The 21,898-nt window shown below is 52.9% G+C and overlaps 9 protein-coding genes across 9 annotated transcripts; 5 read left to right on the top strand and 4 right to left on the bottom strand.

Annotated features, from left to right (window-relative positions):
• Positions 1-1,815: 1,815 nt before the first annotated feature.
• Positions 1,816-3,400, top strand: J4E85_010549 (uncharacterized protein; the record flags this gene model as incomplete). The annotated part of the gene is made up of 4 exons (XM_051474758.1): positions 1,816-1,886; positions 2,038-2,198; positions 2,600-2,917; positions 3,276-3,400. 4 exons carry the CDS (start codon positions 1,816-1,818, stop codon positions 3,398-3,400), a joined length of 675 nt encoding a protein of 224 aa, XP_051321434.1.
• Positions 3,401-5,127: 1,727 nt separating this feature from the next.
• On the bottom strand, positions 5,128-5,789 carry J4E85_010548 (uncharacterized protein; the record flags this gene model as incomplete). The annotated part of the gene is given in 2 exon segments (XM_051474757.1): positions 5,128-5,135; positions 5,150-5,789. 2 exon segments carry the CDS (start codon positions 5,787-5,789, stop codon positions 5,128-5,130), a joined length of 648 nt encoding a protein of 215 aa, XP_051321433.1.
• A 1,160-nt stretch (positions 5,790-6,949) lies between these two features.
• Positions 6,950-7,772, bottom strand: J4E85_010547 (uncharacterized protein; the record flags this gene model as incomplete). The annotated part of the gene is made up of 4 exons (XM_051474756.1): positions 6,950-7,418; positions 7,487-7,596; positions 7,653-7,687; positions 7,739-7,772. 4 exons carry the CDS (start codon positions 7,770-7,772, stop codon positions 6,950-6,952), a joined length of 648 nt encoding a protein of 215 aa, XP_051321432.1.
• A 1,283-nt stretch (positions 7,773-9,055) lies between these two features.
• J4E85_010546 (uncharacterized protein) lies at positions 9,056-9,848 on the top strand (the record flags this gene model as incomplete). Its single annotated transcript, XM_051474755.1, has 2 exons — positions 9,056-9,457; positions 9,516-9,848. 2 exons carry the CDS (start codon positions 9,056-9,058, stop codon positions 9,846-9,848), a joined length of 735 nt encoding a protein of 244 aa, XP_051321431.1.
• An 857-nt stretch (positions 9,849-10,705) lies between these two features.
• Positions 10,706-13,522, top strand: J4E85_010545 (uncharacterized protein; the record flags this gene model as incomplete). Its single annotated transcript, XM_051474754.1, has 1 exon — positions 10,706-13,522. One exon carries the CDS (start codon positions 10,706-10,708, stop codon positions 13,520-13,522), a length of 2,817 nt encoding a protein of 938 aa, XP_051321430.1.
• A 1,194-nt stretch (positions 13,523-14,716) lies between these two features.
• On the top strand, positions 14,717-16,619 carry J4E85_010544 (uncharacterized protein; the record flags this gene model as incomplete). The annotated part of the gene is made up of 3 exons (XM_051474753.1): positions 14,717-15,991; positions 16,057-16,232; positions 16,604-16,619. The coding sequence occupies 3 exons, from the start codon at positions 14,717-14,719 to the stop codon at positions 16,617-16,619; spliced, it is 1,467 nt and encodes a 488-aa protein (XP_051321429.1).
• Positions 16,620-17,275: 656 nt separating this feature from the next.
• Positions 17,276-18,043, bottom strand: J4E85_010543 (uncharacterized protein; the record flags this gene model as incomplete). The annotated part of the gene is made up of 2 exons (XM_051474752.1): positions 17,276-17,323; positions 17,381-18,043. 2 exons carry the CDS (start codon positions 18,041-18,043, stop codon positions 17,276-17,278), a joined length of 711 nt encoding a protein of 236 aa, XP_051321428.1.
• An 85-nt stretch (positions 18,044-18,128) lies between these two features.
• On the bottom strand, positions 18,129-19,177 carry J4E85_010542 (uncharacterized protein; the record flags this gene model as incomplete). The annotated part of the gene is made up of 2 exons (XM_051474751.1): positions 18,129-18,801; positions 18,858-19,177. The coding sequence occupies 2 exons, from the start codon at positions 19,175-19,177 to the stop codon at positions 18,129-18,131; spliced, it is 993 nt and encodes a 330-aa protein (XP_051321427.1).
• Positions 19,178-21,047: 1,870 nt separating this feature from the next.
• Positions 21,048-21,382, top strand: J4E85_010541 (uncharacterized protein; the record flags this gene model as incomplete). The annotated part of the gene is made up of 2 exons (XM_051474750.1): positions 21,048-21,151; positions 21,187-21,382. 2 exons carry the CDS (start codon positions 21,048-21,050, stop codon positions 21,380-21,382), a joined length of 300 nt encoding a protein of 99 aa, XP_051321426.1.
• Positions 21,383-21,898: the final 516 nt, after the last annotated feature.

The raw sequence follows: 21,898 nt of genomic DNA, 5'->3' as shown, positions 1-21,898 counted from the left end.
TGTCCCGCATGAGCCTTGCGCTCTCTGCACCCGACATTGGACGTCCTGCTGTCGTGTGCTCAGATTGTCCGCAGTCTATCCGTCGCGCAGTACTGTGTTATCCAGGGGCTGATCTACGCCCCAATACAGCATGACAAGTGTTTCGTCGCTAGCTCGCGGCCATCTGGTACACTATTCGGCTGACTACTGTCTATCGTCCCTCGACATCGGCCTCAAGGGTCGGGCGGGTCGCGGCAAACATTAGAAATCTGGGGAAAGCTCATGCTGCGATGCGATGCGATGCCATTGCGACTGCCATATGATCCTGACAGGCTCAGGTGGCATCCATCCCGCTGCTTCATAGTCGGGGTTCATGCCACTGCTCTACCTGAGACAAAGCCGTGTATGCGCTCACGCCGCAATAGCCTCGCGCGTCCATCCCGCCTCGAATCCTCTGTTTGTTGTCTTGCTGCGCAGGATCCGGAGTAAGCTTCCCACTGCACCCTAAAGGAGGGCTCGCAGTAGCTTGCAGTAACTTGCAGCCTCCTGCATCCTCAGCCACCCAGAGAGCGTCTTGGACAGGCACTCGACGGGCTACTGCAGGTAACACGCACCGGGCCATTTCTTTGTACCCACTCGCTGTACCTGTCCCTGGGCTACCCATGAGCGGTGTAGAGAAACAAAGACAACACACTCTCCCCCAGCCTATAGCATTTTCAACTTTTTGCGTTGAGCCGGGAGGATTTGCGTGACAGGCGGACGTACAGTGGGTCGGCTGCGGAAGCTATGTGGAAATCTTGCGACATCGAGCATCGACATGGCCGGGTTAGCCAGGAACACCCGTCCATCTCACCATGGTCGCCCGCAAACACGAGTGAAGGTGTGGATATTCTGGGGCTCTCATGACGGTGTGCGCCTCAACGACCAGCCTCATCATGATCATTGCCACGAGGATGTACGATCATTGCAAGGAAGTCGTTGGGGAAGAGCCATCGTGACTGTACGCGACTGCCAACCTTCAACCCCCGATGCCCGATGACTCCTATGCTTTTGAAAATTTTCTTCTCGACAGCACGTTCACGGCTGTCAGGCCTCATCCGGCATCGTCAAGGAATATTCAAGGAACTTGTTTACACATGTCAATAATACACAACTTGCCGTGGTAACCTCACCGCCATGTTTTGAAGTTCCCGTCCGCAAGCCTCGCACCAGTTAGCTGCCAGTCCAGACACACAACTACAGTTCGCAGTATAGAGGCGCTATAGCAGAGATTTTCTTCTCACCGCCGTTCACCGCCCTGCACTCAACAACAACAAGGAAACAATGTCGCCCGCGTCCCTCGACACCGCGCGCTGGAGCCAAGCAGAGGTAGTGTTGCTCGACATTGGTGAGTCGCTTGCCATTCTCGAGTCCCGCATGGCTAGTCGAGAACGACTGCAATCAGCCTCCACCAACCTCGCGATGCATGCAGCTGTCTAGTAAGCAACTTCCCGATGGCGATGCCTGCCACCGACAGCACCTTGCACTGTCTGTGTTGCTGCCCTCTCCCGGGCGCTACCCCAGCTTTTGCCTGCGCCACCCAGCTTCGCATTCCGATGCGTTGACTGGCCTAAACATCTCAGGAGGCTGACTGCTGCCAGAGGGCACTATTTCCAGCATCTCATTCGTCAAAGATGTCATGGTAAGCCTTCATGTTTCTATTCTCGCGTCTCACTGCCCAGCGCTTCCACTTTCCCTCGCTGTCAGTCTGTTCGTCTCGAGGCGCATCTTCCCCGCATTCGGAATCGTGATCACCACCACCAACCTCTGTCGAGAATCACGCCGGCCCGCCCTCCCATGCCAGCCTGGTGTCACCCGGCAATGATGAAGCCACTCATGGCTCCCCTCGCCTCTTTCGCCTCCCCTGAGTTCTAGATGCTTTTCCGAAGTGCACCTGCCACTCCAACGATGATCTCGCGCTTCCAACCTCCGTCATCTGTCACGCGACGCCCGCCAGTGGGGTTTCCTCTTCGCGCCGTCTTGCTCACAATAGCCGCAGTACCCGTATGCACTAGACAGTCTCACAAGACTAGCACGCAATTCGTGGTCGGATGCCGACTTCCAAACCCTCATCGCATCGTTCCCAGACGACGCCAAACGCAGCGCCGATGCGCTACTCGCCCACGTACAAGACCTTACGCGGCGCGATGTCAAGGCTGTGTACTTGAAGCAACTACAAGGTGGGTAACAAATTGTGTGTTTCAACATGGACGACGCATCCCGGGCCTCCCATGTCCAGCCAAATGATTGCCAACACCAAGCGCCGACACCGCGCCGCTCTAAAGCGGCTAGCTCGATCGAAACAGAGTAGTGATTCGATCGGCCAGTCACCACCGGCAGCATTATCGCGATAGTCGCCGCCTGTCGCAGCGACCCTTGGGGGTGCCAAACCCTCTTCCTGTCAGCTCGACGCCGCTCCAAGACCCTATTCCGTCCATCGCACCACAAGCGTGGCGATCAGCCCATTCTAAACGCTGCTTGCGTACTACCATCACCACACATGCACATTGCCTTTATCGATCTTATCAATCATCGGCCAATACACATAGTTGCACCGCAAAACTAACCCCTTTGCTCGCAGGCCACCTATGGACAACCGGGTTCCGCAACGGTGATCTCAAAACCCCGCTCTTCAGCGATGTAATCCCCCAACTCGAGCAGTGGAAAGCAGCCGGCAAGACACTGGCCATCTTCTCCTCCGGCAGCGTGCAGGCTCAGCTCCAGTTCTTTACCTACGTCACAGACGGTCCGAATACGCGGGACATTAAACCCCTGTTCGCCGCCCACTACGACACGGTGAACGCCGGTCCTAAAATGGAAAAGACGTCCTACGAGAAGATATGCCGTGAGCTGGGCAAGGACGTCAAGAACGTCGCTTTCTTGACTGACAATGTAAAAGGTATGTGGTATTTTCGTGAGGCTGTTACGGCGGATGGTGATTTGAAACAACACACCACCGCCTACTCACCGCCCTTACATCTGCACCCCACCACCGCATCTCCAACCCACTCTTTGTCTCGCTTTCCGAATCCGTTACTTACCTATCATCCCACCATCACACGTCCTTCGTCACGCCGCATATCTCGTCTCTCGCCTACTGCCCCTCTCCTCCACATCCGTGTGTCTCGTTCCACATAAGTCTTTCCCGTCACGCGACCCCACCATGTTTCACATCGATACATCTTCTCCATCGCACGTGGCTAGCTCCATCTGCACACTTCATGTACAGTGACTAACATGTTTTGTGATTTGAATAGAAGCTGAAGCGGCGATGGATGCGGGTGTCTATGCTGTTGTCGTTGACAGGCCGGGTAACGCGCCGTTGTTGGATGAGTCGAGAGAGACGTTCGCTGTCATTGAGACGTTGGATGCGTTGCCGTGAGCGGATCGACGATGAATGGGGGTGTTGTCGCTTGGAGCGCTGCGAGGAGGGCTTCGTACGTGGTAGTCGTTGTTGCGACTCGGGTATCGAGGCTTGACAACAGAATGGTTCACTAGATACACAATACCAATATAAGCTCTTGCCTTCATTGAAGTACATTTTCAAAGTAACGAAGCTCTCGTCATGTCCACTCCACATGCGATCCATCGGTGATGCGATAAGACCCCAACTTCTGATTGTAATTTTCTACATTTAGATCTGCACACCAAAGTACGAAATCAATTCCTCCATATCGCAAAACCCCTAAAACTTCACGCAACTTGTCAGCCTCACATAATACCCATAGTCCCTCATAATATTACAAGTTCCTGGAACAGAAAAGCGTTGTGGTGCTAACCATTTTCCCCTTTCGATACCTTCCGCCCAATCCCGATGTCCTACAACCCACTCATCCACTCATCCACATTTCCACCAATACACCGAAACCATGAAATTGGGTAAATACACGATATAATTAAGCAAGCAGTACTTCCAAACGAATAAAGTTTCCAGTACTGCTTGATCGATTATATCCTCTATCCACCCAAACCCATACCTCACCCCCAAAAAAGGCGGCCAACAAACCTTACCATCCTTCCAGTACGCCATCACAATTTCCAGGGAGATACCCAGCAACAAAGCAGAAATGCTGTCTGGATTCGCATTGTTTTCTCGTTCTGACTTTAATTCAATTCAGAATGCTTCAGAGCGACAAGACAACTCGAATCAAGTCAGACTATCTGCTCTGTGCTGGCTACCTCTCGCTGACGTTTCCCCCAATCTTTAATACAGCGTTGGGGGAGTTTGTGACAGCAACCTTCTCCAACGGAATATTAAAGATTGGGGGAATGGTTGCGGTGTGGACAGCGTGCGGGCTACTCATACTACCTACCCCGGGCTTGGGAATTATATCAGTCGAAGCAGCGGCTGCTATGATAGATGGCTATCACAGCAGCTGGTGCTTCGACTGATATAATTTACAAGACCGGGGAGGAATTCCGATACGAGAAGTGTGCGCCCGTTGGGTTGGTTACTCCATCGTGCGGTCGTCGGAAGATAGCAAGCGTGGAGGCTTTGGATGGCTGACAGGCCCGTTCCAGTATATGGAGAGTCCGTGCTATGCGCATTGCTTGGAAGAAGGATTATCTGGGTCAAATGTCGATGTTCGTTAATCTCATGGATGCTTCTGCTCCACCATAACGTGAAGCTTGGTATGGTGGAGCAGAAGCATCCATGAGATCAACGAACATACACAGATCATGATTTCGCATGATCATGCCAGTGATCATACGCAGATCCATCGCCCGACCTGTGGTCAACAAACGTGCTTAGTCGGAAGCCTGAGACCCTCGCCTAGGCCAATCGTTGACTATACGCAGGCGAGAGCCTGCCGATTCCGTAACTTGTTCATTGGGGTTGTTGTCTCGGTCGTCGCATCCGCTCCTCGTCCAAGGCTTGACGATTGGTACCGACGTGTATGGGACAGTTGCTCACAGATCGGGGAAGAATAAGCGTGGAAACGGCTGCAAGACACCGCAAACCGACAACTCAGCTCCAAACCCAGACTTTTTGGAAACCTGATCCCCTCCCGTATTCCACCTCTTCAAATCTCCTCCCCAGCAACCCTCCTAACCCACTCCACCGTCTCTTGCACACGACTCAAAAAAGGACTATGCCCACACCCCAACCTAGTCACCTGCACCTCCCCACCTTCCGCCCTTGCCATCTCAATCATCTTATCCTGCGCAAAGACCGGCATACTCCTATCCTCCTCGCAAACCAAATAAGCACTAGGAATCTTCTTCCACGCCGCCCCCGTCGTCTTCGCATAAGCGCTCGCCAGCGAGTGCGGTTGGATTTGCGAAAACCAGTACGTCTGTTCGTCGGGAGGAAGGTCGGAGTAGAAGACATGTGGGTCGAGAGCGTGAATGTAAGGTCCGGAGATTTCAGTCCAAGGAGGGAAGGTGTGGTGTACCGAGTCCATTAGACTGATGCCTTCGGGTAGCATGCTGGCAGCGATATATCCACACTTCACCACTCCACCTCTTTTCCCTCGATTTTCTCGCTCGGTTTTTCCGAAGCCGACGAGAGCGCTGCTGGCGACGATGCCGCCCCAACTGTGGGCTAGTACGACGACGTCGTTGCCGGAGTCGCCGATGGCGGTGTTGATGATAGACTGGACGATGGCGATATCGGCTGAGAGATCGGTGGTAGGTGTTGTGCTGCCGACGGAGGCGAGTTGACGCGCGTGCGTTGTGTACCCAAGAGCGTACAGCTCGGTAGTGAGGAGGGAGAAGGCGGAGGGTGTGTGCCAGGCACCGGGAATGAGAACGAGTTGTGGTTTTGTCATTGTTATTGGTGTGTTTGAGAATGTCATTGGGAGGGGTGCTGTTTGTGATGCGAATAGGTCTGCGGACTACAGCAACTTGAAAGGCTCGCAAAGTAGGTAACCTAACGTCGGTGTAGGCTTCGGGGTATTTAGCTGTTTCCTAGGTCGGCCGAGAATGAACGAAATGGTCAACCACGACCAGTACTAGTAAGTACAGCGCGTACCCTGAACGCGCCTTCCTTCGACAATGACAGTTATGCAGTCCAACGTAGTAGTTCCCAGACGTGGAAGTTTACTGCGCAATTATCCCGATGAAGCCATCCCCGACGACAAAGGCTATGGCCCGGGGTCCTTGGGCACCGGAACTCCGAAGCTAGGTCGTCACGGGTGTGAATGGATATGGGAACGGCGGCATGCCTCGTCCATATGGTTCCCCGAAATACGGCCTTTTCTCCACTCTCTTTGCTCGACGTAGGCATATATTCCTCTTGACCCGATGCTCCCATCGTATCTTGACAGTCTTTCTACGCGTACTTCCTCTAACCCACAGCGATATTGACACCAAGTGGCTCCATTGTTTCTCACTAGAGAGGAAGGGCAGTTGGTGTGAACCGTTTAGTCCGGTCAAGAGTCCCAGTCTGCCCCTATAGCTCCATATCTCCTCTCCCTCCTCTTATAAGACATCCTCTCCGAATGTGATCATGTCGTCATGGTGTTGATATCAGCACGTGCGTCCGAGGGATCATGGTCGTTCACATCGTGTCGTTGAATCGCTCGATGGTATCGGGTTCGTATACGTCTTGTCTCTTTCGTCCGTCAATGTCGAAGTATGCTGGACTGGCAAAAGGAAAAGGTGCAAAACGAAATTGGTAGTGTGGAGTGGGGCAGACATGGTGTGAAGTATTAGCGAGGTATGTAGTGCTCACGACAATGCATCCGACCAATCAGAGCTAGAGGCTTGGAAGGGTATCCTTGTCTTTTCGACAGCGCCAGCATTCACATGGTGGAACCAAGGTTTGTATGGAGACTTGTACTTGTATGAAGACTTGTATACGAAAAGCTGGAGCTTGGGTATTGTTGTGTATCTTGAGCCGTTTTTCGGCAATGTATGCGCCTCTAACGCCGACGGTGCCTGAAATGCCCTCCTTGGTACATGCTGAGTGCCGACTCGCTGCATGTGTCTAAAAGAATCTCCACCAGATGAAGACGATGATGATGAAGGCTAGTCCGCCGATGGGACCGTACTGCTTCAACAACAACTCCCAGTTGATGCGCACGGCAGCCTTCTTGTACTTCCTACTGTCCTCCCGTAATCGACTCGAGATGTCGCCCATCCTCTCCAGACTGTCTCCTCGATACAGCAGATCCTCAATGTTCTTGGTCATAACCTTGGTAACATCCTTCAGCTCATCGTTCAACTTGTCCAGATTCTGTGTCGCCCTCGAATCTTGGTATGTCTTCTTTGTGCTCTGAATGAACTGATCGAACCCGACGAATTCGTACGGTCGGCATGTGGGTGAGAGGTACTGTTGCGGTTGGTATGTAGTGGTGAATTCGCGTTGGAGGTCCGAGAGGTATGTGAAGGCGAGTTTGCGCGGGTAGGAACGGTCGCATATGCAGAGGAAGCAGAGGTCGCCCTCAATTATGTAGCTGGGGGCTGTGTTAGCATGTGATCGAGGATGCTTCTCTGCACCTAGAGGCAGGGGCAATGCGCATACTGGAAGGTGTAGTTTCCGCTCTCTATACTCGCTTGTTGTTCGGCGTTACGGTTTAGGCGTCGCTGTAACATCTTTACTTTGTTCGTGGCCTCGATGAACTCGGCATCGTTCTGGAAATTGTGAGTCTCATGTCTAGGCTACGTGACGGCTCGAGAGGCGCCCTTACCTGGTTATTGTCGACCGAGGCTACCAAATGAAGGCCTAGGCATGTATCAGCACTTGTGCAGCCTTCAATATGGCCGAGTTACTGACCATCGAGCCGCGATATTATGGTGTGTTTGATCATGGCGGCGGTTGAGGGTGCGGAGAATTACAGCTGGTGGGTGTACAACGTCGCCAAGTATTATGTCGAGCGCAAAGTTAGGCCCGAGGATGTGTAGTCGCGTGGTAGGGGATACGTGTCGGGCTGATGATACCAGATCGCAAAGATGACGATGCGGAAAGAACGCGCGGGAAAGCGCACGGACGCGCCAACGGCCATCACTGAACAACCAGCATGCCGTGACGCTTCAATGCACTGTCTTTCATGCCTCTACAGACGCTTTAATCGGAATAACAAGGTCAGATAGACTGTCTGGATTGATATCGGTATCTTTGTGACGGAACGTCTGGTACAACCTCAACTCAACGCCCCAGCCACCATGCGGAGCCGAGCTGGTGTCTTCGCGTACCCCTTCAACACCTTCACTCAATCCATTGAGTGGCGGACGCGCTTTCAACCCTGATTCAAGTCGCTCGAGGCTCAAGCTTCCCAGTGGAACGCGACCATAGCCATCGGTAGATGAGCCTTGCGGAACGCGATAGCTACTGCCTTAACACAAACGACATCACACCGGCATTCTGCCAGCTGCCGTGCATCTCATCTTACCCAGGTAGTCACTTGCACTTACGACGTCTTGCAAGAAAATACTTGCTCAAGTTCGACATCAGACTTCTGCATTCAGTCCAAACGACAAAATGTCGTTACCAGTAAGGTGCGTTCCCATTCTTCACTACTCCATGTACCGTGCGGCGTCTTCACGACTTGTCTACCAAGCGCGTGACTACCATTGTGCAACTGCTCAATACGACCTCCACATTCACTTCGCGCACCGAAATTCTTCTTTTCACACGTGACTGTCGCTTGGTCCAGTAGCCTATTGTTCGCCTATATCCACTGTCCGACAATCGAAAGCTTAACGCGCATTGGCAACCCAAATGTCGTCTCTCTCAGCTTCAATTGACAACCATAGACCTTCGTCCGCCACTCGACTTACCTCTCCACACGACTACCAACCGACACCTGTTCCGCCCGCACCAAACTCAGAGCAAACCACTGCACCACCTCGAACAACACCAAACAAACGAGCCAAGATGCACCACTCTGACCCAGACTCCTCACCTCTATCTTCACCGCCCTCTTCTCCATCTGAGCAGGTCTCGCCCATACCCTCAAGCCTACCGAGCCAAGTCCCAGATTCTGCCATCTCAACAACAGGAGACGACTCGTCCATCATGCCATCGATCGAGTCTCCATCCCTTCCTCAGCAGGCGCTGGCGTCCGCCTCTACTACTATGCCGACATCCAACATGGGCGCTAAACGCGTGTCCAAGCAGAGCCCGAAGAGATCTCACGAAGAAGTGGATGATGACGACGAAGAGCCCGCCTTCGGTACACCGCCTCCCAAACGCGCAGCCAGGAGCACAAGCTCAGCAACAAAAGCCAAGACTACAAAAAAGAAGACGCCTGCTCCAAAGAAGCCTGCGCCCAAAAAGCCGGCCCCGAAGAAAGCAGCAGCCAAGAAACCCGCTCCTGCAGCGACACCCAGCTCACGCCCCTCGCGCAACCGTAAAGCACCAGAGCGGTTTGAGGAGTTTGAGGAAAAGCCCACTCCCAAAGCTGCCCCGACCAAGAAGGGACCAAGCAAAGTCTTCGACCCAATCTACATCACCACCAACTCCTCCAGCCGTCTAGTCAAAGCAGACATCTACGTAAGTCTTCATCGCAATCCATTCACCACCCACACTTCAAAGAGCTCACACACCGCAGCACATGCTTCTTGAAGGACCGGCCTGGACCAACCTCAGCCCAGAGCAGCAAACTACACTCATCTCCATGCTTCCCGAGAATACTACGCACCAAGCTCTCCTCGCCAAGATCAGCACCGGCAACACAGAAGACACACGACCTTCAGCCTTTACGCTGGCAAACAACTGCTTCCGTACCGATGTCGCCAAGTTCCAGGAAGATCTCAAGAATGGTCACTTGGCGAAGACGTGGCAGGCGGCTGCTGAGCAGGCTGTGATTGAGCGTGCGGCGGGAGAGTACGATGAGTGGAAGGCGGCGGAGGCGGAATCGTGGTGGGGGCAGAAGAGCAAGTGAGGTCTTTGATGGCAAATGTTGAGCTTGTGATGATGGCTCAGACGGAAGTTCTGGTGCGCGCGCCTCGTGCGGCGTCAAACGCGGCGCTGGAATGCGAGTTTGGGGGAACTTGGTGGGCAACCCCGAGGTTCAGTTGCTACATCTAGTACGTATCTTCCTTCCTAGATATCATTTCTGCAAAAAAGTGCATGTAAAAGCCGCATCTCCTCCATATTTTGTGTGGCTCCTCGAGCCTAGCTATGACTGTCTTCTTATCTCTTTGTTCCTTTGTTTGGCTCCCGATCGCATCAGTGAAAGACCAAAACTTCCTATTACGTGACTGTCCCGTTACGTCAGCGCACACTATTGCGACTTAGCGAGTGTAAACAAGACTTTGTCTGTTTCCTTGCATTCATTGAGTCGCGACTCTGCTACCCCTCTACCTTGGATATTCTCAGCCCACTGCGACGACACCGCGACGACACCACAACGCGCACTCCCGCCCGTCAGCAACCGCAGCAACATCGAAGACGCTGAGGCTCAGATAAACAGCCCAAAGGAACTACGCCGCAGCCGAACAGGCGAACACTTGCGCGGCAAGGTCTCTACCGCAGTCACGCTATCAGCGTAAGTCCAAACCCCGCCTCATCATCCCACCCACACGATCACTAACATACCCATCAGCGCTGTGACAAGTAGCGAGGAAATATCCATCTACTACCCCTTTGAATACTGCGCCAGAGACATCCGATCTCCGGCAAGGCGTCAGCACCAACTTCGCGACCGGCGCCAGGACCGCGACAAACACCATCAAGAAGACCACAAACACAACATCAACATTCATCGCTTCCGCCACCTCCAACAACACAGCCGCAAAAATGAACTCTATCGTCTCGCCAACTCTGTTCAGGATCGTAAGCGCCGGCTACACTATCATGAACAAGGCCAATTCCGCACTCGAATATCGCGCCCTCGAATACGCATTGTACTCCGTCATGACTGTTCGGGGTACTGTAAGTGTGATGAGAATCTGGAAAGGTGCAAGGACTCCACCAGGAGTCGACCATAACACATGGAAGGCTATCACTTGGCGCGTTATTAACTGGCTTCATATTAAGCTTAAGACGAATGTTGGTCTACGGAAAGAGCTGGAAGTTGCGAAGAAGCAGCAGAAGGAGTCTGAGATGAGGGAGAAGGCGAGCTCTGATCGAGCGCGTCAGACTACACAGGTCGACGAGGTTCCAGACTTTGCGACACCTGTGCGCGAAGAGCCTACACAAACACCAGAAGTGGTCCGGAAGTTACAGGAGGCACTCAAGGAAACGAGCGATCAGCTGAAGCACAGCAATGCGCAGGTCAAAGAGCTCCAGCAGTCTACGAGCAAGCCTGCGCACCCGAGTAGAATGTCCACCTCGTCTCACAACTCATCAACTCCAAAGCGAGATGCACTGGAGGATATGGGACATCAACTTCGGGCGGCGCGGCAAGAGGCTGTAGACGCCAAGATGGAAGCTGTTTCCAAGGACGAGAAGTTTCGGCTGGTGCAAGAAGAGGCTGATGGGGCTAAAGCCAAAGTCGCTTCGCTACTGGCTTCTCACAGTCAAGAGCCTCAGGCCGTACCGGAGGAGGTTGAGGCAGTCAGCTCTCAAGTGGCTTCCCTGAAGGCTGAGCTGGAAGCTGCACGACAAGAAACGCAGACGGTTAACGTGGAACTCCTCTCAGTCAAGGAGCAATTGGGTTGTGCGAACGAAGCCATTAAAACCGCTGGATCTGGCTTGGCCCAGGTGAAAGAACTAGTGGGAAAAGTCCAAGAAGAGAAGGAGGAAGCCGAGGCCAACGCAGCCTCTCTAACTTTGCAGTTGCAAGCGTCCCGAGAAGAAGAAGAGAAGGGCAGGGCCGATGCAGCTTCGATGGAGAGAGACTTCCACGAGGTGCGACTACGACATAGCAAGGAAGTCACCGCGCTCAAAGAGCAGGTCAAGCAGTGGGAAGGCATCGCTGCGGAGGCGAAGCAGATCAACGATGCTGTGCAGACTGCGCTCAATGACGAGAACGAGGAGCTCAAAGAGCAGCTGAAGAAGGATTGTGCTCGTCGCGAGGCACTGGAGATGGAAGTCAAGAAGCTGAAGTCGGAGATCGACGGTGCGAAAGCTACAGAGATGGCTGCACCCGCCGCGAAGTCGCTCACTCCATCTAAGATGCAGAACTCACTGAGCGCGATCTCTTCCAACCACCCTATCGATGATCAGCCTCGTCTCGTCTCCGTTGCCGGACTCACAAGCCCATCTACACCCCTCCCCACTATATCCGCCCCTCCAGCTACTCCCGATACAACCTCGACGCCAAAGGACCACAGAAAACTCACCGCAGACTGGAATGCTAGGACGATCACACTCCCAGCATACATCGACGGCTTGACTGAGTTGAAGCGAAAGTCTGACGACGCGGGCGAGACACCCAGACCGGTCAAGCAGCTTCGGCTTAGCAGCGAGAGTGCAGAGATTCCGACAGGAAATCTACTGACGCCTGGTGGTGGGCCGGCATTCAAGTTCGCCGTACAGGAACTAGGCGAAGAAGAACAGGGAGAAGACGATGGTGACGCTTCTGATATCGAAGACTTCTGGAGTTCTTTTGAGGGTGACGCGGACAACTCAGGCACTTTCACATACGGCTTGGGTGATGCAGACGGCGCGGAATCATCAGCGCCGCCCGAGCAAGACGCAGACAAGGGCGAGACCAACACTCATGGCGATACTCTCGTCATTGACGGCGATACCGTCATCGATGACAGCGATCACAGCAACGACGATCTCTATGCCATGCCTTCACCGAGTCCAAACAAGCAGCCGCCTCAGGCTACCACCGATATCCCCGGCATCGACATCCCCGATATCGACATCCCCGCCATCGAGCTGACTCCAGCTACCAAGCGGAAGATTGGCACTGAAGGCGATGAGGAAGCGTCGCCGAAGCCATCTCAGGTCCCGAGGACGAAGGAGGACCTTGGCGGTGAGCAGACGCTGGCTTTGGAGAATATGACTCCGATTGCCGTTACTCGCAAGCCCGCTATCATATTGACCCCGGTTATGAAGCGGCTCTTCACAGAAGATGACGGTGAGGGGCCACCTCGTTCATCTCAGATGCCACCTAGGTCGTTGTCATCAAAGGTGCAGAGGACGAAGGTAGACCTTGGTGATGAGCAGACTCCGACTCTGAACGAGATGATGACGGAGAACGTCGTGGCTGCGTCTCGCGAAGGGAACGAGACGACTGAAGTCAGCGGTCCGTCGCAAGTTCCGGCTGAGAAGGACGATACTCCACCGGAAGCACATCCCGCGTCGACCGAGCCAGCAGAGCCGAACAACGACATCACAACAGCCAACACCGACGCAACAAACGTAGCCAGCACCGCCGGTCTTCCACCCCCTGCTCCAACCCAGGCACCCAACAACAGGCGCACGCGCAATGCCGGCAAACCTGTCGGATCTCTCAACGAGAACGTGTTGAGTAAGATGGCGGCATCGCCGATGAAGGATGAGAAAGAGATAGATGCAGAGAAGGCGAATGCAAGGGGCAAGTCTCCCGTCAAGTCGACAAAGTCGCCGGCAAAGAAGACGGTCAAGTCGCCAGCCAAGGCACCGGAGAGATCGCGAGCGAGCAGGAGCCCGTCTAAGTCAAGGGCGGATAAGCGATAGCTTTAGGGGAGGTTGATGGGAACCACGGGGATGGGGACGAGGACGAGAACGAGAACAAGGACGACAACGACATGAGCGCAAAAAAGATTGACGTCGCAAATCCGACTAGATTTTGAGACTGCATTTGCGAGGCTCGTGTATATGACACGAGGATACGAAGCGATGCGGTCTCCTCCCGAACAAAGACGCTCATGAGAGAATTAGCGGGACAGTGCCGATAGGGTATTTCCCAGCGAGAAAGAGCAGGAGACTATACCAATCAGTGCGACACCATTAATCTGGGTGTTGGCATTGAAGGCGAGGTATAGGACGGGTTCAGTGCGATGGAAATGATGATTCCAAGGTTTTGATGATTTTGATGGATGCTTTGGAGTTTGCGATGGGTGTTGGTGGGGCGGTCAGTGATTTGTGTGGGGAGGGTTGGAAAGAGAAGAATGCGAGAGGAGAAGGGATCGTTGCCACCTCCAGAGAGGAATGTGCACAAGGATGTGAGATGCTGCTATCTCCAAAGAGAAAGACACATAAGCAGGTTGGGAGAGGGGAGGATAATGCTGCCTCCAAAGAGAGCTTGCCGGAAGGTACAAGGAGGCCTAAGTGAAGAAGATACATAGTGTACGATAAGAGTAGCCGAGTTGTGAGAGAGAGGACCAGAAAAAGTGGTTGTTTGTCGAATCGAGTAGAGTGACACGATGATATGCTTGCGGCAGACTGTGGCATACCTTGGCGCTCTCCTTCTCTTTTCTTCATATAATACATATTCACATTTGCATACATCATATTCGTTTGTGTCGCTGTTTGCTAGTTGTGTGTGAGCTGTGCAAGCAACGAAGACGCAGCAGTGCGACTATCTTATAATACTCTCTTCCTCTGAGTGCAGTAACGCAACATGGACAAGCAACTTATAACTTCTGAAATCTATATACACCTATCTAATTAGGTCCTCTTAAAAAGAGAAGTACTGTTGAAACAAGAGCTTGTGATCGTCCTAGATAACATTGCCGGTACTGTGTGAAATGGATACTTCATGCTTTGAGTCAGCGCCTCAAGGACCTTTCACTGTTACTTCTGCCTAATGCCTCACGATTCTCCTTGAAGCTAAATCTTGTGGCGCTCCACTAGTAATAAACGCGGCCCAGTTACCTCAACTGCCTCGTTGGCACCGCTGACCACACACAGACTTTCAACTCATTCAAGATGGCCGAAGTATCAAGCCCAGCTAGCTTCTCAAGCCTCCCGGTAGAGATGAAAGCCAACATCTTCGCCTCCATACGCGACAAAGCCACCAATGCAGCCGTTCGTCTCGTCAACCACGAATGGCGAGACATCATCACGCCAATAGCTTTTTCGAACCTTACGATAGCGTCGGACAATGTCACTCCAGAAATGCTGAACACACTCCTCGAGCCCGGGAACGGCGTCATACCCCACGTAAAGAGCCTTTACATCGCCCGCAGCGGTACCGAGATGCTGTACGACGCATGCGATTATTCCACGGAGATACTACTCATGACAATCATCAACGAACTTCCCCAGGGGGCACTATGCGCTCTAGCCGGGGAAGTCAGTTTGCCCACAGGCATGATGTTTCATCTGCTGCAGAACCAGACGAAGATAAAGCGGCTCGATATTCTTTTCAATTTGGGGCTTGGTACTACCAACGTAAGCTACGCACACGGAGCTCACGAATCGTGGATATCCTTTCGACTTGCAAGTATCGAGTCGCTCACCGTGATGCCCGATGACATGGGCAGCGAACAATGCAAGGCGGCTGGACTACTCGTGCGCAGCGCTCCGCATCTCAAAGAACTCAGGATTGTGACACGTCCTGATTGCCTCAGTCTAATGGCGTATCCTGACCGCCCAGAGGCACGACCAGACTGGGCCGTCTTTGGAGGGCCGTCTGAAAATGGCAGTGCGCCTCCTCAACTCAAGTTATCACGGATGAGCCTGGAGCAGGTGGTCTTGGGGCGAAGGGCAGCAGCTCTAATGCAGGGCAACGTCGACTTATCCAAACTCAGATGTCTTCAGCTTGTGGGTTGCGAGAGCATCGTCGATCTCATGACAGTACTTGCGCCCGTTTGCAACCTCACTGAGTTGAACATCACGATGGCTCGGAATTCTTCTCCATTAGAACACACTATACGGGCTGTCGAAGCACTCCTCAACTTCTTCAACAGCCTGGAAAAGCTTTGGCTCGACATGGCAGACGGACGCATGGTCGATGTATCTTATATCGCCCGCCACACCTCGCTCCGCCAACTCGGCATAGACGGCCAGATCACAGACCGCGTACCCTTCTACCCCCCGAAGGATCTGGAAAAACTACTAAAATCACTTCCCTATCTCAATGGCCTCGCCGTACACTTCCCCCGCCAATCCCTCCACCCGATCCGAGATCCCAATCCACTCTCTTATCCAATGCCAGACCGACCCGGCTCCGACATGATATTCGACCAGAAGAGTTTTCTAGTAAGCAACCCTCCAAGGTTTTATCTCCCCACAACTCTAACAGCGAGAACTAACAACGTCTTTAGACACATATCGCCTCACACCCCCATCTGAAACACCTCCGCCTCCTATCCCCACCAGATATCCACTATACCCGCGACAACTTTCCTCTAGATCGTGAGCCCTGTGCCGTCGACTTTGCTGCACTGGATGAGATGGTTATGCAGTACTATGCTGCACAGATGCTGTATTACCTAAGCAAGTCAGGCTCGCGAGTACAAGTTCTGGGTACTTCACCAGGTGCAAGCCATATCGTGGAGAAAACTGGGCTGGAAGACGGGAATGGGCATTCTTGGCCGGAGTATTGGTATAGGATGGGAAGAGATTGTGGTGACGACGAGAGCGGGTCAGTGGAGATGATGGTAGAGAGAGAGCCGGTGAAGGAGAGGGAAGGAGATGTGTTGGGGAAGTTGAAGGGGGTTGCTGTGCCGATGAAGATGGGACCTGGTATGCTGGTTAATACCGTGTTCAAGCAGATGTTTGATGTTCGATGTTGATGGAGATTGGGAGGGGCGCTATCATCAAAGCTCTAGATCTAAAAAAGTCTCGTGGATACTGATATCTTTACCGCAGACATGCGCTCAAGTAGGGCGGCTTTAAGAAGTCACAAGCATGGTTGCCGTAGACATGCTTTTGTATCTTTCGAGTTTGGCAAGTCACACATGTGGTTGTTGGATACATATCCTTACTTAAGTAAAGGCCAACGCTTCATACTCTCAAAAGTCTTCTAGATACCGACATGTTTGCCGCAGACATGAAATCATGTAGTGTGAGTTAGAGAAGCCACAGAGTCGATTGCCGTAGACATGACTTTCTGTGCTCAAAGGTTGAGAAGTCACGACTGTGTCTAACGCACACATGCTCTTCGGCAAATAAAGACACGCCTCCGTTTTTCTAGTGTAGGCGGCATGTGGAACATGGGTCGAGAGACATTATGACTTCACGATATGCTCTTTATGCGTATAGTCATCGCGCTACTTCTCAAATTCAGTTACCAATACCTATCCGAGACAGAAACATCCAATCCAAAAGTTTGAAACGAGCGGCCAGAGACATCATGTAGTCGTCTAGCTCATTTTCTATAGAGCCCATTCAGCTACTTTGTACGTAGACAATCCGCCAGATACACAAAGAGCAAGGTTGTTTTGAGAACTACAATCAAGTCACCGCTTCCTAAGATTCCAAAGATAACTATCTGAGACGAAGACATGCCCTTTCACAGATGCTAGTACGCTGCGCTCGAGATCATGTAGCAGTCTGGCTTAGCTCTTCGGGCTGATCGAAACCGGGGAACTGTACCAGCTCTAAGATGTAATTCACCGTAGACTGTCACCTGGGCGTTGTACGGACTGATGATGGTCTGGAAATCCTGGCATGCTTCATGACCGCGGCGGCAGTCTCGAGGGAATAGGAAGAGCCACTGAGATCCTTGGTCAATGTCGCATCCTGCACGTTCACGAACATGAGGATGCTGTCAATGCCCCATATAGCCTTGTTGATAGTGGCGTATGTAGCAGAGAGAGTGTCATCGAAAGACCCTGCTACTGTCCGAAGCTGTGGCATATTGTTCGTAAGGGTCCACAATTCGAGCAGCGCTGGGTTCCTGAATCGAGATATCTGGTTGGGTTCATTCATCTCGAGGCCTGCCGCAGCCCATCGAAGGAGAGTTGATGAAGCAAGCTGCTTCGCGAACGGGTTCTCGTTCTTCTGACCAGATGCAGCCGGACCCAATTGGTTCACGGAGCCGATGAACATTCGCAGACAGGCGTTCCAGAAGTGGCTGAAGGAGCCAGCAATCTCGACATCGCTGGCGCGTCCAGCTCCTTCCAAGAACACGGTGTGAGATTGACGGATGACGTTAAAGCTCGGGGTCGTGGCGACAGACGCAGTTGTACATAGCACCGCCGCCTTCCCAATCAGCGCGCGAGTGCCAAGCTTCGCTGCGGCGTTGACTGATTTGACGAGGAGCAAGATCCTTTTGGGGACTACAAGTAACTCGCCGCTTACAGACATTTCGACACAGCTCATCAAGACAAAGACATGCGGTTTTGCGGATACCAGCACGTTGCGCGTGAGATCATGTAGCAGTCTGGCTGAGCTATCCTGCTCGAGGAATGGAAGTTGCGAGCAAATATCCAGAGTGATCGAAGCTGCCTTTGGCATTCCTGATTGTCCATTCGCCCTTGATGTCTTCGATTGAAGTGCCCCCTTCAAGTACCAACTTCACGTCATCGTACGTGAGCGAAGGTGTTTGTTCCTTGGGCCACTCTTCTGCATTGTTGGCGGCCAGTATGTCTCCCAAGCGACAATTGAGGGCGGCTTGTACGACGATAGCTAAGGTGAACAACACAGCAGTATCCCAGGAAGGTAAGTGGCCGCTGAGAGCATGCTGGATCATGCCTCGCGACATCCGACGGACGAAGTACGCTGCTAGAGCCTGATCGCGAGAGACGCACTCTTGTTTGGATGCATAGCCGTCGTTGAGCGTCCGTTCGAGAGCACCTTTTGCTCGCATTTCTTGACGTGTGGTGAGCTTGAAGTCGTTCCATCTGAAACTGGCTCGCTGTGTGACGGCTGTCATCACTTCTTTAAGTGTGTTGTACGACCATTTCACTCGCGGCTTCGAATCGATGGGCGCTTCTTCAACGATGTCGCCTTGTTCGTTGGCCTCTTCGTCGTCACTGTCCGTGCAGGCTGGCTTCGGCTGGTATCGGCGAAAGTTATATAGTATGAATTGCTCGAGCTCGTGCAAAACGAAGACCTTGGAGTTACTGGTATAATTGTTAGCACAGCCCACAAATAAAACCATTGGTAGAATGAAACCTACTTATGCCCTAGAATGTCCTTCCTGAACTCGTCAAACCTTGTACCCCATGTCGAGACGAAGCGTCGTCGAGTGTACGATCCAGGCTGAACAATAGAGCTGCTCAGGTTTCGCAGCTGCTCCGCCCATTGGGTATTTGTAAGTCCGTTGGAATCGTGACGTTCATGGGGTGTGTGGCCGAGATGGTCGAACTCTTCGAAGAAACCGTCGTCACTGTTGTTGTTGTTGTTGTTGTTGTCGTCGTCCACACCTGCGGCGAGCATGAAGTCGTGATTGGTCCCATCCGATGTCTCGAGTGCTTGTAACTCTCTGAAGGCGGCCATTGTGACAGCTACAATGGGAAGATGGATAACAGGAGTTGAGGGGAGTGAAGGAGGTAACGGAGGTGAAGGAGGATGGAGAAGGATAGAGGAGGATGGAGGATGAGAGGTATGGCGAGCTGATAGTGGATTTTGAATGACCACCACCTCGTCTGTCGTGCAGTAGGGGCGAAGCAGTACCGAGGAAAGGGGACTCGAACTCCGTTCCCGTTGGACGTTGTGCCTGCGTAGCTTCTCTGTAAAAGCTTGTGCTTGCTTCTTACTCGTGGTGTACGCTTTCCGATACCATAGAACGGAGGTTGCACTCTAGCAGAGATGCACAGTCGCGTATACATAAGAAGGCAGTCCCACCCCGGTGCTTGTTCGTCGTAGCGCGTGGCTGTTATAGTGGTAGAAGGTGAGGGTTGATGGAAATCGCAAAACTGTGGTTTGGCGAGTGATATGTTGTTCCTATGACCAGTCTCGCAGACTATAATAGCGTTGAAAGAGGTATTTTCGGCATATCGATCCAATCGAAAGAAGAGTGTGGTTTGATGGGGATGTTTGGTTTCAGGTGCCTCGATGGGCTGCGCTCGCATGGTGACGCGATAACTTGTCGAGAGACTCTGCAAGGCCAGTGAAGGTGAGAGTGACTGTGATTGTTGGATAAATATAGGAGTGTTGGTTTGTTTTAGTGCCTCGATCGGCTGCGCTCGCATGGTGGCGCGAAAGCTTGTCGAGCGTGTGCGAGAAGACGATTCTGAGACGGTCGCGCAAGGAAGCAGGTTGCCACCAAGTACTCACACTCTCAGACGTATTTTTCTCGCAGTCGCTTTTGGGTGAAGATCAGTGGCGAGGATCATCAGAAAGTTGAGGGGGTGTTGGTTGGGTTCGATGCCTCGATGGGCTGCGCTCGCATGGTGGCGCGATAGCTTGTCGGGCGACTGCGAGAAGACGGTTCTGAGAAGGTCGCGCAAGGAAGCGGAGTGCTACCAAGTACTCACATTCTCGGATGTCTTTCTCGCAGTCGCCATTTGTGGAGGGGAGGGTGGGTGGTGGTGAGGTGGTGGTGCGGATTGGGTCGTTGTAGCGTCGACGTCTTTTTATTTAGGCAGCAGGCAGCAGCGCAAGTCGCGGTGACTCAGGTTTTTTTAGTATAAGGTGAGTGACCATAAAAACAAGGTGACGTCAATGTATAACGGCAAAGTTGAACGTAAAGCCGCCTTCACCCGCTTGTCTTGCTAGCTTGAGCAACTTGGCATGCCAACCGTTGAGAATAATGCTGTTGCCTTCCCCGATACCGGAGACGCGATATGCTGCGGCAGTATGTCGCAGGAGTGAATTCTGTACATCGTCCATGGATACTAAGACCGGTACCAGAGCAGGACATGGAGGGAGCGCTTACATCACCCAGCGTCTGCTGCTGTCACGTTGAACAAATCGAGCATGTAAGAATCGAATGACGAGACACCTGGGCATGTGTATTTCGCTAACAAGAACAGAACAGGCGTCAACTACTCGGAACAAACGAAGCATGTTGCTTTTTCTGCGTATACCTGCGCGCGTGCCGCAACAAGATAGACGCTCTCTGCGCCAGACGGGACAGTGTGCAGACGGCCTTCAAAGACGCAACGCCCACCGTAGTCTGCATAAGAGCACCCATATCCTAGTGATACTATGCGTTGCTCTGCGACTGTGATAAATCTTGGATCGCGAGCAATAGATGCCGCCTCGACGCTTGAAAGCTCTACGGACCGTCGTGCTTCCAGACCATCAAAGCTCATCAACGTAGTACACCCTGCGTATGCAGCCGGGAAGGTGAGCGATCCCGAGGTCGCCAGAACGTACAATCCAGTCGAAAGCCTTCAGCAGCACAATCGAAAGCATAGTCACGATGTCAACAAACAAGGCCGATCGTGAGATGCAGAATCGGCGTGAGGACCTCGTGGCCCAGGGCTCTATCCGTCTCTCGACCACGACCGCCGACCCGAGCAATAAGTTTGCGTCTTCGTTGATATTCGGCAGGAGGACAGCGCTACTGATAACCCCAAGGAGATGATGGTCAAGCTTATTAGTGCCGCGTCGAAGAGTCGGATGGACGTGTCCGTATCTGCGAGCCAGGTCAGCGCTCTCGTCAGGCATACTCCCGCCATGTCGGTAGGCGCGTCTACCGAAGCCCAGCAGATGAAGGACCTGGTACCGAGTCGAGTGTCTCCGATGGCCGAGTGAATAACCTCAGCACTAACAGGATTGCATCAGCGCTGTCGACCAAGGCCGCTGCCAAATCAAAGACTTCCGCCGAGCTGCGCGCGGAGTGTGCGAAGACACGCGTCAGTAGTTCATCATGATCTCAGACACCTCTGACTGACCCTGCCCATAGTGTGGTGACCGAGGAGCGTCTCCTGCCTACGCTTGACAGCCGCGGGATAGTCCTCCCACCCTGGAGTGCGGATACGCAGGGAGAAGCGCAGTGCCTCGCCTAGTAGCCCGTCGCCAGTGCCCAAGTACCTCAGCAGCGTTGTCGTTCGGCCTGACGAGTGGGTGTCACTGAGTCACATTTCATGTGTCAGCTTGACGGCGAAGTACGAGCAAAAGGTCTTGGTCTCGCTACCATTCTTCTGTGCTGCAGATGACGACACAGCTAAGAGGTGCTCACTGTGCTGGAGCCGAGCGATGTATACGTCTGGGGCTACAATGATACTTCTCAGAGTCAGTGAAAGATGCTTTGTATGCTGCAAGGGAAGA

Source organism: Alternaria conjuncta, assembly GCF_024043145.1.
Source record: "Alternaria conjuncta strain BMP 0040 chromosome Unknown scaffold_24, whole genome shotgun sequence".
Lineage (NCBI taxonomy): Eukaryota > Fungi > Ascomycota > Dothideomycetes > Pleosporales > Pleosporaceae > Alternaria > Alternaria conjuncta.
This window is presented reverse-complemented; position numbering and strand designations above follow the sequence as displayed.